A 14,904-nucleotide genomic window follows, 5' to 3' on the forward strand; every position below is an offset into this window, starting at 1 on the left:
AAATGTCCTGGTGCTGGGGCGACTGCACGAACTGTAGCCAAGTAGACTCTCATACCCAAGGTGCCAGAGGCCCTAGATTCAACCCCCAGCACAAGCATAACCTGGAGCCCAGCAGTGCACGAATGAAAATAAATAAAGTAAAACTTGGGGCCCAGGAGGTGGTGTAGCGGATAAAGCATTGGACTCTCAGGCATGGGGTCCTGAGTGTGATCCCTGGCGTCACATGTGTCAGAGTGATGCTCTGCTGTTCTCTCTCATAAATAAATAAATAAGTAAATAAATAAAATCCTCTAAAAACAGAATCCACAAATATGATGCGGGCAGGGGAGACCATCAAAAGTTGGGGCCAGGCGGTAGCATCGTGGGTTAAGTGCACATGGCACAATCAAAAGCTACTAACACAAAACCCCCTCAGAAATGAAACTGAAAATACTCTTTCATTTCTCACATTCTTTTTGTTTTCGCAGAAAGGGACAGATAACCCCACAGTCAGCTGTGGATGTCCTCAAGCATAGTGTAGACAGTATTTGTCCAGTGCGAGTGTTTCTAGCCTTTCTCTAGTGTTTTCAGCGAAGCGTTGTTTGTACCCCAAATCGGCATGAAGTGCCCAGAATCCTAGGTTTAATGCTTGGTACTGATGCATGTCGGAACTGAGCAGCGCTCTGGCTGTCTCTGGCATGAAAATAAGTAATTTCCCCCCCTTTTGTTATCCTTGTTGTTGTAGCCTTGTTGCGGTTATTATTGTTATTATAAGTAATTTTCCCCCCTTTGGTTATCCTTGTTGTTGTAGCCTTGTTGTGGTTATTATTGTTATTGTAGATGTGGTTTTTTTGTTGTTAGATAGGACAGAGAGAAATGGAGAGAGGAGGGGAAGACAGAGAGGGGGAGAGAAAGACAGACAAGATAGAAAGATAGAAAGATAGGGAATAAATACTAAAAAAAAAGAAAGACACAGAGAGGATTTGGTATTTATTTCTGCTTGGGTAAAATGATCTGCTTAGTCGTACATGCTAACACAATATACACATATTAAAAATAAACAATTTCATTAGTAATAATAACTATTAGCCGGCACGAGGTGTCCGCTGCTCCTGGAGGCCATTTTCTCCGTTTACTGATAGGACAGAGAGAAACAGAGAGAGAGAAAGCTAGGTTCTTGCAGACCAGCTTCACCACAGTGGAGTGACTCATACGCCACTGCAGGTGGGGAGCTAGGGACTCGAACCGGGGTCCTCCACGCACGTTTACCCCGCCGCGCTACCGCCCTGCTGCCAAACCCCCGCTGGAGACTTCCGGCCGCCCCGGCAGCCATCGGCTCTCCCCGCCCACCCGTGGGCGGAGTCAGCGGGGAGGCGGGGCACAGCGCGTCTAAGATGGCGTCGGGTGACGCTCTGGGCCGCCGCCGCGGCTGAGACTCGGTAGTCGGAAGTCCTCCGCTGCTCGGCTGCCGGAAGCGGAAGTAGACGAGCGGCCGCTCGCCGGGCTGTTCCCTTGCGAGGCCCGCGAGGGAGCCGAGCCGCGGCACAGGCGCGTGTCCGCTTCTCACTGGCGCAACCGTCGCCGCCCCGCCCCGCCCCGGCGTCGTCGCAGGCGTCGCGGTGGAGCGAGCGCGCCCGGCCGGGGTAGGAGCGCTGGGGGGGGGACGGGGGGACGCCAGCCGGAGGCGGGTGCCAGCTACCCCCGGGGCTGCGTGCGGCGGACTCAGTTTCCCCGGGGCGTCCCGGCTCGCCCGCCGCCCCCGCCGGGTGCCGGTGTCGGCGTCTCCGGGGCGACCGCGCGCTCCCTGCCGGGCCCCCGCCCCCGGGGACGGGCCGCACCCCGACGGGCGCCCGCACCTCCGCCGGCGGGTCGCACGACTCCGTCCTGGTCCGCGATTATTATTACTTGTTATTGTTCAGCACCGAACCCGGGACCTTGGTGCTCGAGGCATCAGAGGCGCGCGCGCGCGGGCGGCGGCGGCGGCGGCGGCGGCGGCGGCACAAGTGTCCGTCGTGCTGTCTCCCCGCCAGGACGGAGTCCGCGCGCAGCGCCGTCGCTGTTTTGTTGTTGTTTGTTGGTTTGTTTTCTCGTCTCACTTTGCAGCTGCTCGGGCACCTGGGGGCAGCTTACACTGCGCAGGGCCTCTCGGTTCTGCTGCGCATCTTTCCCCTTCCTTCCTTCCTTCCTTCCTTCCTCCCTTCCTCCCTTCCTTCCTTCCTTCCTTCCTTCCTGTCTTCTTCTTTTCTTTTTGTTTTCCCTCCTCGATTTGAGAGCTGTCATATATATATATATATATATATATATATATATATATTTTTTTTTTTTTTTTTTTGTTGTTGTTGTTGTTGTTGTTCCCTTGCAGTCTCAGGTTCCGATGCCTTTTCCACGTTTCACTGTTTTGGAAACATTCCGCACGCACTGCATTCCCCCAGGCAGCTGTTTGAAGACATTTTTTTTTTTTTTAATACTTATTTATTTGTTTATTTATTTGCTTTTGGTTGCCTTTTGTTGTTGTTGTTGTGGTTATTTTTGATGTCGTTGTTGGAGAGGACAGAGAGAAACGGAGAGAGGAGGGGAAGACAGAGAGAGGGAGAGACAGACAGACACCCGCAGACCTGCTTCACCGCCTGGGAAGCGACTCCCCTGCAGGTGGGGAGCCGGGGGCTCGAACCCGGATCCTTAGGCCTAGGCCGGTCCTTGCGCTTGGCGCCACCTGCGCTCCGCCCGCCGGCCGCCGCCCGGCCCCCGCTGGCAGCTGCTCTTTCCCAGGCTGGCAGCATTGAAAGACGAGGGGAGTTAGAGTGCCGAGGGTGCTTGTAAAATGAAGACAGCTTCCAGCAGTAGGCTGGCGGTCCTTCCCTCGGCTTCTCCGGGCCAGCCTCTCGCCTCTCGTCTGCTGCCAGCGGCGGACTATAAGGTGTAGGGGCATGGTGCGCAGGCTCATTCTCAGTGTATAACATTCCTCCCTTCCCACCTTTCATAGTGCTGTACCTTTTCCCAAGAGTTCTGCTTTTCATTTAAGTCAGGGTAAGGAAGCCTCTGGGTGATTCATGATGTATAGTGTTTAATTTAATTGCATTTAAAAATATTTATAAGATGGAAATGTTGACAAGACCATAGGATGAGAGGGGTACAACTCCGCAGAGTTCCCATCACCAGAACTCCGTATCCCATTCCCCCCCCCCCTTGATAGTTTTCCTATTCTTTTTTTTTTTGCCTCCAGGGTTATTGTGCTGGCACTGCGAATCCACTGCTCCTGGAGGCTATTCCCCCCCCCCCCCCCCATTTTGTTGCCCTTGTTGCTTTTATTATTGTTAGCATTGTTATTAATGCTGTCGCTGTTGGATAGGACAGAGAGGAATGGAGAGAGGAGGGGAAGACAGAGAGGAGAGACAGACAGACACCTGCAGACCTGCTTCACCGCCTGTGAAGCGACTCCCCTGCAGGTGGGGAGCCGGGGGCTCGAACCGGGATCCTTATTTGGTCCTTGTGCTTCGCGCCACGTGCGCTTAGCCCGCTGCACTACCAGCTTTCCTATCCGTTATCCCTCTGGGAGTCTGGACTCAGGGTCATTTGTGCAGAAGGTACCAAGGACTCTGCCCCAGGCCCTTGGACTCCCCTTGGTTGTCATAGTGAAGCTCTGTGCACAGCGCGAATCTTACCTCCTCCGAAGCTGGAGAACCGTGGGAGCGAGGCGGTATCGTGGACCTGTACCAGTCAGGCACACGGAGGGCCAGGCTGTGATACTGGTGCTGGCAAGCCTCCCCCTTCCTGCCAGAGCTTCACTGGGGCCTTCAGGCTCACATGCTGCACTGCGCCAGGAGGACCTGGACTATTTTCCCCCCATACGGAGGGCGAGAGGGCGAGAGGGCGAGAGGGCGAGAAAGGGACAGAGAGGAAGTGAGACAGCACAGCACCACTTCATTGCTCTTGAAGCTCCCCTTTGCATGGCGCCCCATGTGGTGGCTGGGGGCTCGAACCCAGTTCCTTGGGATTGGCAAAGTGTGCCCCTATCCCGGTAAGCTCAGCTCTGGCCTATAGTGGCGTGCGGTGTTGAAGCTGGGACTTCGCAGCCTCCCTCAGGCTGGAGAATCTTTGCATAACCGTCGTGCTGTCTGCCCCTGCCCTCCGTTTTCTTTGCCAAGATTTATGCGGTGCGGGGATTCAGTTTAGAGCCTCGCGCCTCATCCACTCTGCCCCTCCGCGGGCTGCGCGTTTCCGTTTTCCTCTCGGCAGAATAAGACGGTGAGCAGCACTCGCAGCCACTGGGCACTAGCTCCCTCCTCGAACCCCTGCTCACCGGGCGCCTGGCTGTTCGCTGTGGGCGGATACACGGAGCTGCCCGGGTCACAGGTCACAGAGCTGCTTGTGTGGCCACGCCGTGTCTGGGTAGCACCTGGCCCGGTGTTTCCTGCTGGGCGGAACCGCCTGGCGACTGCCTGCTGTCCTCAGGGGCCACTCTCATTCCCAAGCCCCTCAGCTCTGTGTGCCTGCGGTTGGCACAGCTGGGCGGCTGCACACCTGGACTGCGGGAGGGCTGGGCACTGGCGGAGCTGACACACCAGTTCAGGAACTTACTGCCTTGGTGGAGGCTGATTCCCCCCTTCCGCACAGGGTTTATTTCTCCTGTGTAATTAAAAAAATATATTGATTCCCTTTTGTTGCCCTGGTTTTTCTTTATTGCTGTAGTTATTATTGATGTCATTGTTGTTGGATAGGACAGAGAGAAATGGACAGAGGGACAGAGGAGGGGACGACAGAGGGGGAGAGAAAGACAGACACCTGGAGACCTGCTTGAACCGGGATCCTTATGTCTGTCCTTGTGCTTCACTTTTTTGTGCACTTAACCTGCTGCGCTACCGCCCGGCTCCCAATTTTTTAAAAGTTTTTATTTGTTGACATGAGAGAAGAGAGAACCATTCCGTCACTCTGGTACCTGCAGTGCTGGGGATGGAGTTTAGGGCCTCATACTTCCAGGTCCAGCATACTAGCCACTGTGCCACCCACCTCCTGGGCTGTTCATCTGTGTCATTTCGAAGTTGTATAGTAAGGACTGAGGGCAGAGAGATAACATAAAGCTCATGTGAACAGACTCACCCCTGAGGCTCCAAGGTCCCGGTTCAGTCCCCCACACCACCGTAAGCCAGAGCTGAGTAGTGCTGCTCTGGTAAAAAAAAAAAACAAAAAACTAAAGGCAATATACTATGCTACATTTTAGAAAGCACTTTTTTGTTCTTTAAAAAATTTTTTTAAGTGTTTATTTATTAGAGACAGAAAAATTGAGAGGGGAGGGGGAAATAGAGAGGGAAAGAAACAGACACCTGCAGCCCTGCTTCACCACTCGGGAAGCTTTCCTGTTGCAGGTGGGGGCTAAGGGCTTGAACTTGGGTCCTTGCACACTGTAATGTGTAATCAGGTTCGCCACTGCCTGGCCCCTACGGACAGCATTTGCTCCTTAAGACAACAATCAGTCCTGCTGTAGGGCTTGGCCTTCTACAGCGGGATGCTCCTTTGCTTTTTTAAAGCTGCACTGCTGGCCCTGGGGGACAAGACACTGTTGTTCCTACTCAGAGCAGTTACTAGAAAGCGTGTTTGTGATGAAACTGCTAGTAAGTAACAAACTCAGGAATCCATCTCAGGTTCTTCACTGTGTAAGTTTTTCTTTTTTCAATAACCATTTTTAGCAGCGCAGCCTGGGAGGTGGTACAGTCAAAGCATGAAGTCCTGAGTTTAGCCCTTGTTGTCTCATGTACTGGAATGATGCTCTGGTCCTCTTCCCTCCTACTCTCATTTATAAATAATAAAGACACAGCCCTGTTTGTCGTGTCACAGAGCAGGTTTCTGAGTGCCATCCCGTAGGGAAAGGTGTCTGAATAGTCTTGAGACGTCTTGACCGTTGTATGTGAAGATTTGGGTCTTGGTTTGCTCCTCTGCAGGCAATGCCAGAGGCTTTTGGCAAGATCTAAAAGGGACCTACCTCCGCCTCTCTCTCTCCCCACAGCGAGCTGGGAAGCACTGCTTAGAAACTCACTGTCAAAGGCCTCATTTGGTCTGGCAGTTGCTTGCTGCAAATGTTGATTTCTAAACATGCTTATTTGTAAATGTGACACTCATCTTACTTTTGTTTTGCTTCCAAAGACTCTGATAGGTCCCTTAACTTAAAATCTTCCTAAAGCAACTCCCCAATATGGGTATAATTAATTTATCATGCTTTGGGTTTTTAAAAATTTATTTATTTATTCATTCATTCATTTATTTTTTTGCCTCCAGGGTTGTTGCTGGGGCTCGGTGCACCAATCCACTGCTCCTGGAGGCAATTTCTCCCCCTTTTGTTGCCCATGTTATTTTATTGTTGTTGTAGTTATTATTATTATTGTTGATGATGTCGTCATTGTTGAATAGGACAGAGAGAAATGGAGAGAGGAGGGGAAGACAGAGGGGGAGAGAAAGACAGACACCTGCAGACCTGCTTCACCGCCTGTGAAGTGACTCCCCTGCAGGTGGGGAGCCAGGGGCTCGAACCGGGATCCTTACGCCGGTGCTTGCGCTTCACGTCATGTGCGCTTAACCCGCTGCGCTACTGCCCAGCCCCTGGCTTTTAAGTTTTTTTCTTTTTTCAATTTTATTTATTTATCATTGGATAGGGACAGAGAGAAACTGAGACGGGAGGGAGAAAGAGATGGAGAGAGATAGACACATGTAGCCCTGCTTCATCACTCATGAAACTTCCGTCTGCAGGTGGGGATCAGGGGCTTTGAACTGGAGTCCTTGTGCACTGTAATGTGAGTGTTTAACCAGGTGTGACACCACCTTGTCCCTTTTAATTTTTTTATTAGTGACTTAATGATGAACAAGATTGTAAAATAATGGGTACAACCCAACAGAGTTCCCAACACCAGAGTTCAGTGTCCCATACCCCTGTATAGAAAGCTTCTCGAATCAGAATGTCGTCCGAGTATGCTTCCTCTGGGATTTGCAGGGGAGGTTCTTTCCATTTCTCCTCCCCCCTTTTTTTGCAGGGTCTGATTAGCCTTGGTGTTCTTTGCCTTGTACAACAGTTCCTGTGTCTCCTCTTATTTATTTATTTAAAGATTTTATTTATCTGTGCGAAAGATAGGAGGAGAGAGAAAACCAGATATCACTCTGGCACGTGTGCTGCCGGGGATCGAACTCGGGACCTCAGGCTTGCGAGTCCAAAGCTACACCACACCACTACACCACTACACCACCTACACCACCTACACCACCTCCTGGACCACAGTCTCCTCTTATCTTTACCTCAAAGTCTCCTTGACACTCTTCCCATGGTCTCTGCATAATTATTTCTATGCCTGCATTTCTTCCTTTTTAGAGCATTTTTCGTGTTTATTTAAGGTTCACCCTAATGGTCTCATTTTAATCTAGTCACCTCTGTAAGGACTCTTGTTTCCAAATGAGTTCACTTTCTGAGATAGTAGGACTTGAGCATATTGGGAGGGGATAGACAAATCCAGTTTTAGCCTATAAGACTCTTCATTTGTGATTTCATATCTCTCAGCTCTGTTTCCTCTGTTGGTTCATAAAATATGATAGTTGGTGTCCGGCGGCAGCGCAGCGGGTTAAGCGCACGTGGCGCAAAGCACAAGGACCGGCGTAAGGATCCCGGTTCGAGCCCCCGGCTCCCCACCTGCAGGGGAGTCGCTTCCCAGGCGGTGAAGCAGGTCTGCAGGTGTCTGTCTTTCTCTCCCCCTCTCTGTCTTCCCCTCCTCTCTCCGTTTCTCTCTGTCCTAACAACGACGACATCAACAACAATAATAATAACCACAACAAGGCTACAACAAGGGCAACAAAAGGGAAAAAAAATGATTGTATGCAATCTGCTGTGCCAGCAACTGACTTAGAAACCTGGTGTAGTATGGACATCCCGGGAGGTGAAGTGGGTTTTAGTAGAGAGATTGTAACTCTTCAGTTATGTGTTAACCAGTGTTACGCATCTGAGTGTTAGGTGCTGTTACAGCTTGGAAGAACTGCTTCTATAATGCTTAGGTCATTTTTTATCTCTTAAGTATTACGATTCAGGTTTGTAAATGTTTTTGTGGCATTTTTTTTTTTTTCCCCCTCCTCTTTAGGGATTTGCTGCAGAATGGGCCTTCTGGTTGTCCTAGCTGGACTGTGGCTGTGCTCCTCAGTCAAGGCAGATTCCAAAGCCATCACGACCTCTCTTACCACGAAATGGTTTTCCACTCCCTTGTTGTTAGAAGCCAGGTAAGAAGACGTCTTTTTCCTTCCATATGCATGAGTACAAACTACAGACTGCTAGTGAGTATTCAAGAGTCTCTTTGGGAGCGAGGTGAGGACTGTCATGTGCTTTTGCTCAGTCTCTCAGTGCATACCTTGCTGAACGCCATCCCAGCACTCTTAGGGCAGGGTTGTGAGCAGGATGAGGGAATACTGACTCTCGGGGTACTGAGGACCTTCTGTAGAAGTATATTGCGTGCGTGGTCCGGGAGGTGGCGCAGTGGTAAAGCTTTGGACTCGCAAGCATGAGGTCCCGAGTTTGATCCCCGGGCAGCACACGAGCCAGAGTGATGTCTGGTTCTTCTCTTTCCTCCTATCCTTCTCATAAATAAATAACATCTTTTTTTTAAAAAAAGAAGTATATTGCGTGGACTGGGGAGATAGCATAGTGGTTCTGTAAATGATTCCCCCCCTTTTGTTGCCCTTCTTGTTTATCGTTGTTGTTGTTGTTGTTATTGCTGTCATTGTTGGGTAAGACAGAGAGAAATGGAGAGAGGAGGGGAGACAGACGGAGAGAGAGAGACACCTGCAGACCTGCTTCACTGCTGTGAAGTGACCCCCCTGCAGGTGGGGAGCCGGGGTCTTGAACTGGCATCTTCACGCTTGGCCTTGCACTTCACGCCACATGGCTTAACCCTCTGCGCTACCGCCCGACTCCCTCCTGGAGGTAATTTTTCCCGTTTTTGTTGCCCTTGTTGCCCTTGTTGTGGTTGTTATTGTTATAGCTGTTGTTGTTGGATAGAAATGGAGAGAGATGGGGCAGACAGAGAGGGGGAGAGAAAGATAGACAGCTGCAGACCTGCTTCACCGCTTGTGAAGTGACCCCCCCTACAGGTGGGGAGTTGGGGGCTCGAACCTGGAACCTTACGCCAGTCCTTGTACGGGTCCTTGCGCTTTGCACCATGTGCCCTTAAACCCACTGCGCTACCACCCAACCCCCCTGAATATGTTTCAAGCGGCTCTCATTCTAATAGAAATACTGTGTAAATAAACTACTGTTAGTAAATAGTAATTACTCATTTGCTAGATTTTATATAGTTCAAGAAAACAGCACAATGGAAGTATAAATCAAGGGGGGGTGGAGGGTAGATAGCATAATGGCTATGCAAAGAGACTCATGCCTGAGGCTCTTAGTTCAGGTTCAATCCCCACCACACCATAAGCCCCACAACACCATGGGCTGAGCAGTGCTCTTGTTAAAAAGAAATATATGTATGTATCAGGTAGATTGGAGTTTGTAGTTTATATTTTCATTTATGAATTCCATGTTCATAAACAAGTCAGTAAACTCTTTGATTCTACTTTGTTTCCATATATATATATGTATATTGATTTTGAGAGGGAGGGCAGGAGAGAGAGAGAGAGATCCCCTGCAGCACTGCTTCACCTCTTGTGAAACTTACCCCTGTAGGTGGGGTCTTTTTAAAACTTAGAGAGAACGGGAACGAGAGACCCAGACATCACATGGAGTGCCAGGGATCAAACTCAGAATTTGATGCTTGAGGGTCCAATACTACTGTGTCGCTTCAGGCCAGTATCCTCTAGTCTCTATTCAAAACATCATATTTCTGAGTGATTGTGAGGATTGGAGGTCGTGGGTGAATTTATCAAATAGTTCCTGTCACATAGTAGACCATCCTTCAACATTCACTGCACTTTCCCTTTTGGTTCTGTACGGGAAGTAGACCCATCCTGACCTTGTACAGCAACTTTGGAAATATAAGAAAAGAAGTGTACTGCCTTATTTATGCTATCCTGGATACGTTCAGTTCTATTTTTAATTATTTCTAGTTCTATTTTTAATTATTTACCTTAGGAAACATTTTACGATATTTCAAAGTGTTTATAAGTGGAAAGAATATATTCTTCTCCTACCTGTCACCTAGTTTTCATAATCATCAACTCAAGTTTTGCCACTCTCTCCCTCCCCCAAATGAATATTTAAAAATAAGTTCTAGACATCATATAATTTCACCTGTAAGTGTAAAGATTTCATCTGTAACTCTTCTGATTTATTTTACTAAGTGGAGTAGGTATGAAAACTGAAGAGCAATTTAAAACGAAAAGAAAACTATCCTGAGTACACTAGTGACAGTAAGCTAATTTAATAATAGAGCTCCTTGTAGTATTTTGTATGTTGCCTTCCCTGAGCTAGTTCAGTGGCTCTAGTAATTAATGTTCCCAAGACTGTTCAGCGCATAGATGCTGTTTGTGCAGTGGGATGGGAGAAATCTCTGGTAATTATATGAAAAGCATATACTTGTTCAAGAGTGGCCTTTCAGAGGAGGAGCTTAGCTTCAGCGATCCATATTCTCACCGCTGCAGTTAACGAGTGTATTATCCTTTTCTTCTTCTGCTAGCTTAACTGGTGATTGCAGCTTTAATTCATGACTTTAGTGCTTGTTTGAATATTATCTCTTTTAGCATCTCTTCTCTTAGGCTGTAAGCTATTATAAGGTTGGTATGAGCTCTGCATTAGTTAACTAGAAAATTGAAAAAAAAAAGTCACACTCAAGGAGATATTCTCTACATTATGATAGTAGGTAAGTTTTCATAAACCTTTCTTTCGAGGAGCTGTGCATTACCAGGAAATGTCTCTTATTTCCCCCACATTTCTGTGTGTAGCTATGGAGTAGAATGAGAGTTGTATACCCCAGTGTTGACAAGTAATGGCCAAGTCCTCCTTTGGCTAGGTCAGCTGAGATCCACCTCTGAAGGCTGGGGCACTTTAAGACAGTGATGGTCACGGCTACGTTTAGTATTACGTCTCTGTGAAGACGACAGTTAGTTTCCATGAGTCATTCAACTAGTACATGTCTTGTATTTTAGAGGATTTAAGCTTTTGTTTATCTTACCAGGGAGGGCCCTCAGCACTTGAATATGATGGTGCTGAAAATGGACTTGGGGGCCTCTCAGGTGTCAGGCATGTGAGTCCTGTGCTCTAATGCTGACCAGCAGCTCCCTACCCCCAAAATTGATTTACTTATTTTTGAAAATGTTTTTATTTATTTATTATTGGATTGGATAGAGATAGAAATTGAGAGGAGTGGGGGAGATAGAGAGGGAAAGAGACAAAGAGATACCTGCAGCCATTCTTCACACTCCTGAAGTTTTTCTCCTGCAGGCGCTTGAACCTGGTTCCTTGTGCACTGTAATGTGTGCACTTAACCAGGTTCGCCACCGTGTGCCCCTTATTTACTTATTTTTTTATGAGAGAGACAGAGATCAGAGCATGGCTTGATCACGTGCAGTGCTGGGGACTGAACCTTGGGCTTTATGTCTGCAAGGAATGTAGTACTCTTTCTGCCTGTTGAACCATTTCCCTCAGCTAGAAATTAAAAGCTTTTGTTTATTTTATTTTATTTATTAATGAGAGAGTTAGTAGGATAGAGAGAGAAAGAGAACTAGAGCATCATTTTGGTACACGCACTGTCAAGGATTGAAATCACGACTTCCTACTTGAGAGCCCAATGCCTTATCCACAACACTATAACCCGGAATGAGAAATTAATCTTTTAAATGAAGGTAAATTTAGATTTACTTATTTTAGACCAGTGATACATATGTGTGTGTGTGTATATATATATATATATATATATATTTTTTTTTTTTTATTTTATTTTATTTTTATTTTTTATTTTTTTGCCTCCAGGGTTATTGCTGCGGCTCAGTGCCTGCACCATGAATCCACTGCTCCTGGAGGCCATTTTCCCCCCATTTGTTGCCCTTGTTGTTGCCTTGTTGTGGTTATTATTGTTGTTGCTGTCATTGTTGTTGGATAGGACAGAAAGAAACGGAGAGAGGAGGGGAAGACAGAGAGGGGGAGAGAAAGATAGACACCTGCAGACCTGCTTCACCACCTGTGAAGCGACTCCCCTGCAGGTGGGGAACTCGGGGCTCGAACCGGGATCCTTACGCTGGTCCTTACGCTTTGCGCCAGGTGCTCTTAACCCGCTGCGCTGCCGCCTGACCCTCTATATATTTTAAAGGCTTACTTTCTCTCTCACTTTGAATTTTTTTTTAATTGCCACCAGGGTTAATTCTGGACCTCAGTGCTGCACTTTGAATCCATTGCTCCTGGGAGCCATTTTTTTTCTTTCTTTTTCCTTTTTATTTGACAGGCAGAGAGAAATTGAGAAGAGAGGGAAGATATAAAGGGAGAGAGAAAGGTAGATACCCACAGACCTGTTTCACTGACCATGAAGCGTCCTCCCTACAGGTGGGGAGTAGGGGCTAGATAGTATATGCGCTTAACCAGGTGTGCCCCACCGCCTCCTACTTTCTTTTCTTTTTAAATGTTGATTTTGGGTAGGGACAGAGACATTGAGAGGGAGTGGGGGCGATAGGGAGGGAGAGGGGTCAGACACCTGCAGCGCTGCTTTCCTGCTTGTGAAGCACGGTCCTTGCAGGTCGGCACTGTGGTATGTGCACTCGGCCAGGCAGGCTTGAGGTGACGACATCCTGTTGTATTACTAGCGGAACGCTGGCATGTGCATTTGGTGATCTTGAAAACTGGGGGTTTTGACTATTACAAGATCACAATGTAGGCTACTTTGAGTCTAGAAAATTTTCTAGGGTGCCTCTTTTCCTTGGGAGGTCCCGAGGCTAAGTGCGCATGTTTCTTCTTTGTAAGGGCTTTCAGATAATAAGTGAGAAGAGCTGGCACTAGGAACCAGCTGCTCAGAATCTGCTCCCGTGGTTGGATTTTGCTAACAGATGGGATTTCATCAACTTTCTCCATCCTTTTGTTTAAATTCCAGGTTCCTTGAGAATACCTGTGAAACTCCTAAGTGAATAAGTTACTAAGCTGATTAGTTATTAATACCTAAAAAGCTAGCAAGATATGATTATCATTAAATATATATTATAAATATTTGTGCATGATATAGATTGTGAACTTTAATTCAGAGCTTTAGACATTAGAAAACTTAAAAATCTGTTTTTACTTTCTTTAATAACAGCTTACATTAGAAAATCTTGTTGTCTTGTTTCTGATATTTCCCCCTTTTCTCCCAGTGAGTTTTTAGCAGAAGACAGTCAAGAAAAATTTTGGAATTTTGTAGAAGCCAGTCAAAATATTGGATCACCAGACCATCACGGTAAAATTGAAGCAAATGTTTCTTTGACTTTCATATCTGGGAAAATACTGTAAAAAAAAAAACAAAAACCGGTCTCTTTCACAGTGTATGTGGCACAGTATTAATGAAAAACATTTTTATTTTAAGAGATTTTTGATGCTAGCTAGTCAACGCAAACTAATGATTATCTTTGAAGTAGTTTATAACTTTGGCTACAAGTATTACCTTTGATTTTGTTCTTTTATGTTCCTTTATTAAAAGTGCTATGTGCATATTTTGTAGACATCAAAGTCACGTAAGATAATTTAGTATTGGGAGTTGGATGGTGGCTCAGTGGGTTAAGCGCACGTGGTGCAAAGCGCAAGGACTAGCATAAGGATCCCGGTTCGAGCCCCCGGCTCCCCACCTGCAGGGGAGTCACTTCACAGGCGGTGAAGCAGGTCTGCAGGTGTCTGTCCTTCTCTCCCCCCTCTGTCTTCCCCTCCTCTCTCCCTTTCTCTCTGTCCTATCCAACAACAATGACATCAGTAACCACAACAATGTTAAACAACAAGGACAACAAAAGGGAAAATAAATAAATATTAAAAAATAAAAAAACCGATAATTTAGTATTAACTTAATAACCATCTAATTTGATTCACTTTTTCTTTTGTTATAAATTAATGACCCGACTGATCTATTATCTGTTGAGTTCATTATCATTCAGCTAGTACCATCTAAAATGTTTCCCATTATGCCTGCAGGCCATTTACAACTTGTGTGTCAAAGGAGCCGAATTAATGGCAGTGTAAACTGTCACTTGTTTACAGTTGATGATGTGCTTTTACAAACATTGTCTTTCTTGTTTTTAATTTCAAGCCTTTGTTTATTTTCTGCCAGAGTAAGCTCATTGACACCGCTTGATTTTAGCGGCTCCATTCATCTTTGTCCAATTCTTTTTGCTTTTTTTAAAAAAAATTTTTATTTATAAAAAGGAAACATTGACAAAACCATAGGATAAGAGGGGTACAACTTCGCACAATTCCCACCACCGGAACTCTGTATCCCATCCCCTCCCCTGATAGCTTTCCTATTCTTTATCCCTCTGGGAGTATGGACCCAGGGTCACTGTGGGATGCAGGAGGTGGAAGGTCTGGCTTCTGTAATTGCTTCCCCACTGAACATGGGCGTTGACAGGTGGATCCACACTCCCAGCCTGTCTCTCTCTTTCCCTCGTGGGACAGGACTCTGGGGAAGCGGAGCTCCAGGACATATTGGTGGGGTTGTCTGTCCAGGGAAGTCTGGTCGCATCCTGCTAGCATCTGGAACCTGGTAGCTGAAAAGAGAGTTAACATACAAAGCCAAACAAATTGTTGAACATTTTCTTTCTTTTTTTTTTCTTTTTTTGCCTCCAGGGTTATTGCTGGGGCTCAGTGCCTGCACTACGAATCCACTGCTCCTGGAGGCTTTTTTCACCTTCTGTTGCCCTTGTTGTTTATCGTCCTTTGTTATTATTGTTGTTAGTATTGTTTTTGTTATTGATGTCATTGTTGGATAGGACAGAGAGAAATCAAGAGAGGAGGGGAAGACA

General features: G+C 47.0%; 1 protein-coding gene across 1 annotated transcript in view; it reads left to right on the top strand.

Moving 5' to 3' along the window:
• Positions 1-1,438: 1,438 nt before the first annotated feature.
• UGGT1 (UDP-glucose glycoprotein glucosyltransferase 1) overlaps positions 1,439-14,904 on the top strand; it is a 105,296-nt gene continuing 91,830 nt past the window's right edge. The window contains exons 1-3 of the mRNA XM_060178169.1: positions 1,439-1,622; positions 8,088-8,223; positions 13,273-13,355. Coding sequence (XP_060034152.1) covers positions 8,102-8,223; positions 13,273-13,355 — 205 coding nt within the window. The 5' untranslated portion in view covers positions 1,439-1,622; positions 8,088-8,101. The remainder of the gene's footprint in view (positions 1,623-8,087; positions 8,224-13,272; positions 13,356-14,904) is intronic.

The sequence above is a fragment of the Erinaceus europaeus genome, chromosome 18 (genome assembly GCF_950295315.1).
Source record: "Erinaceus europaeus chromosome 18, mEriEur2.1, whole genome shotgun sequence".
In the NCBI taxonomy this organism is placed as follows: Eukaryota; Metazoa; Chordata; class Mammalia; order Eulipotyphla; family Erinaceidae; genus Erinaceus; species Erinaceus europaeus.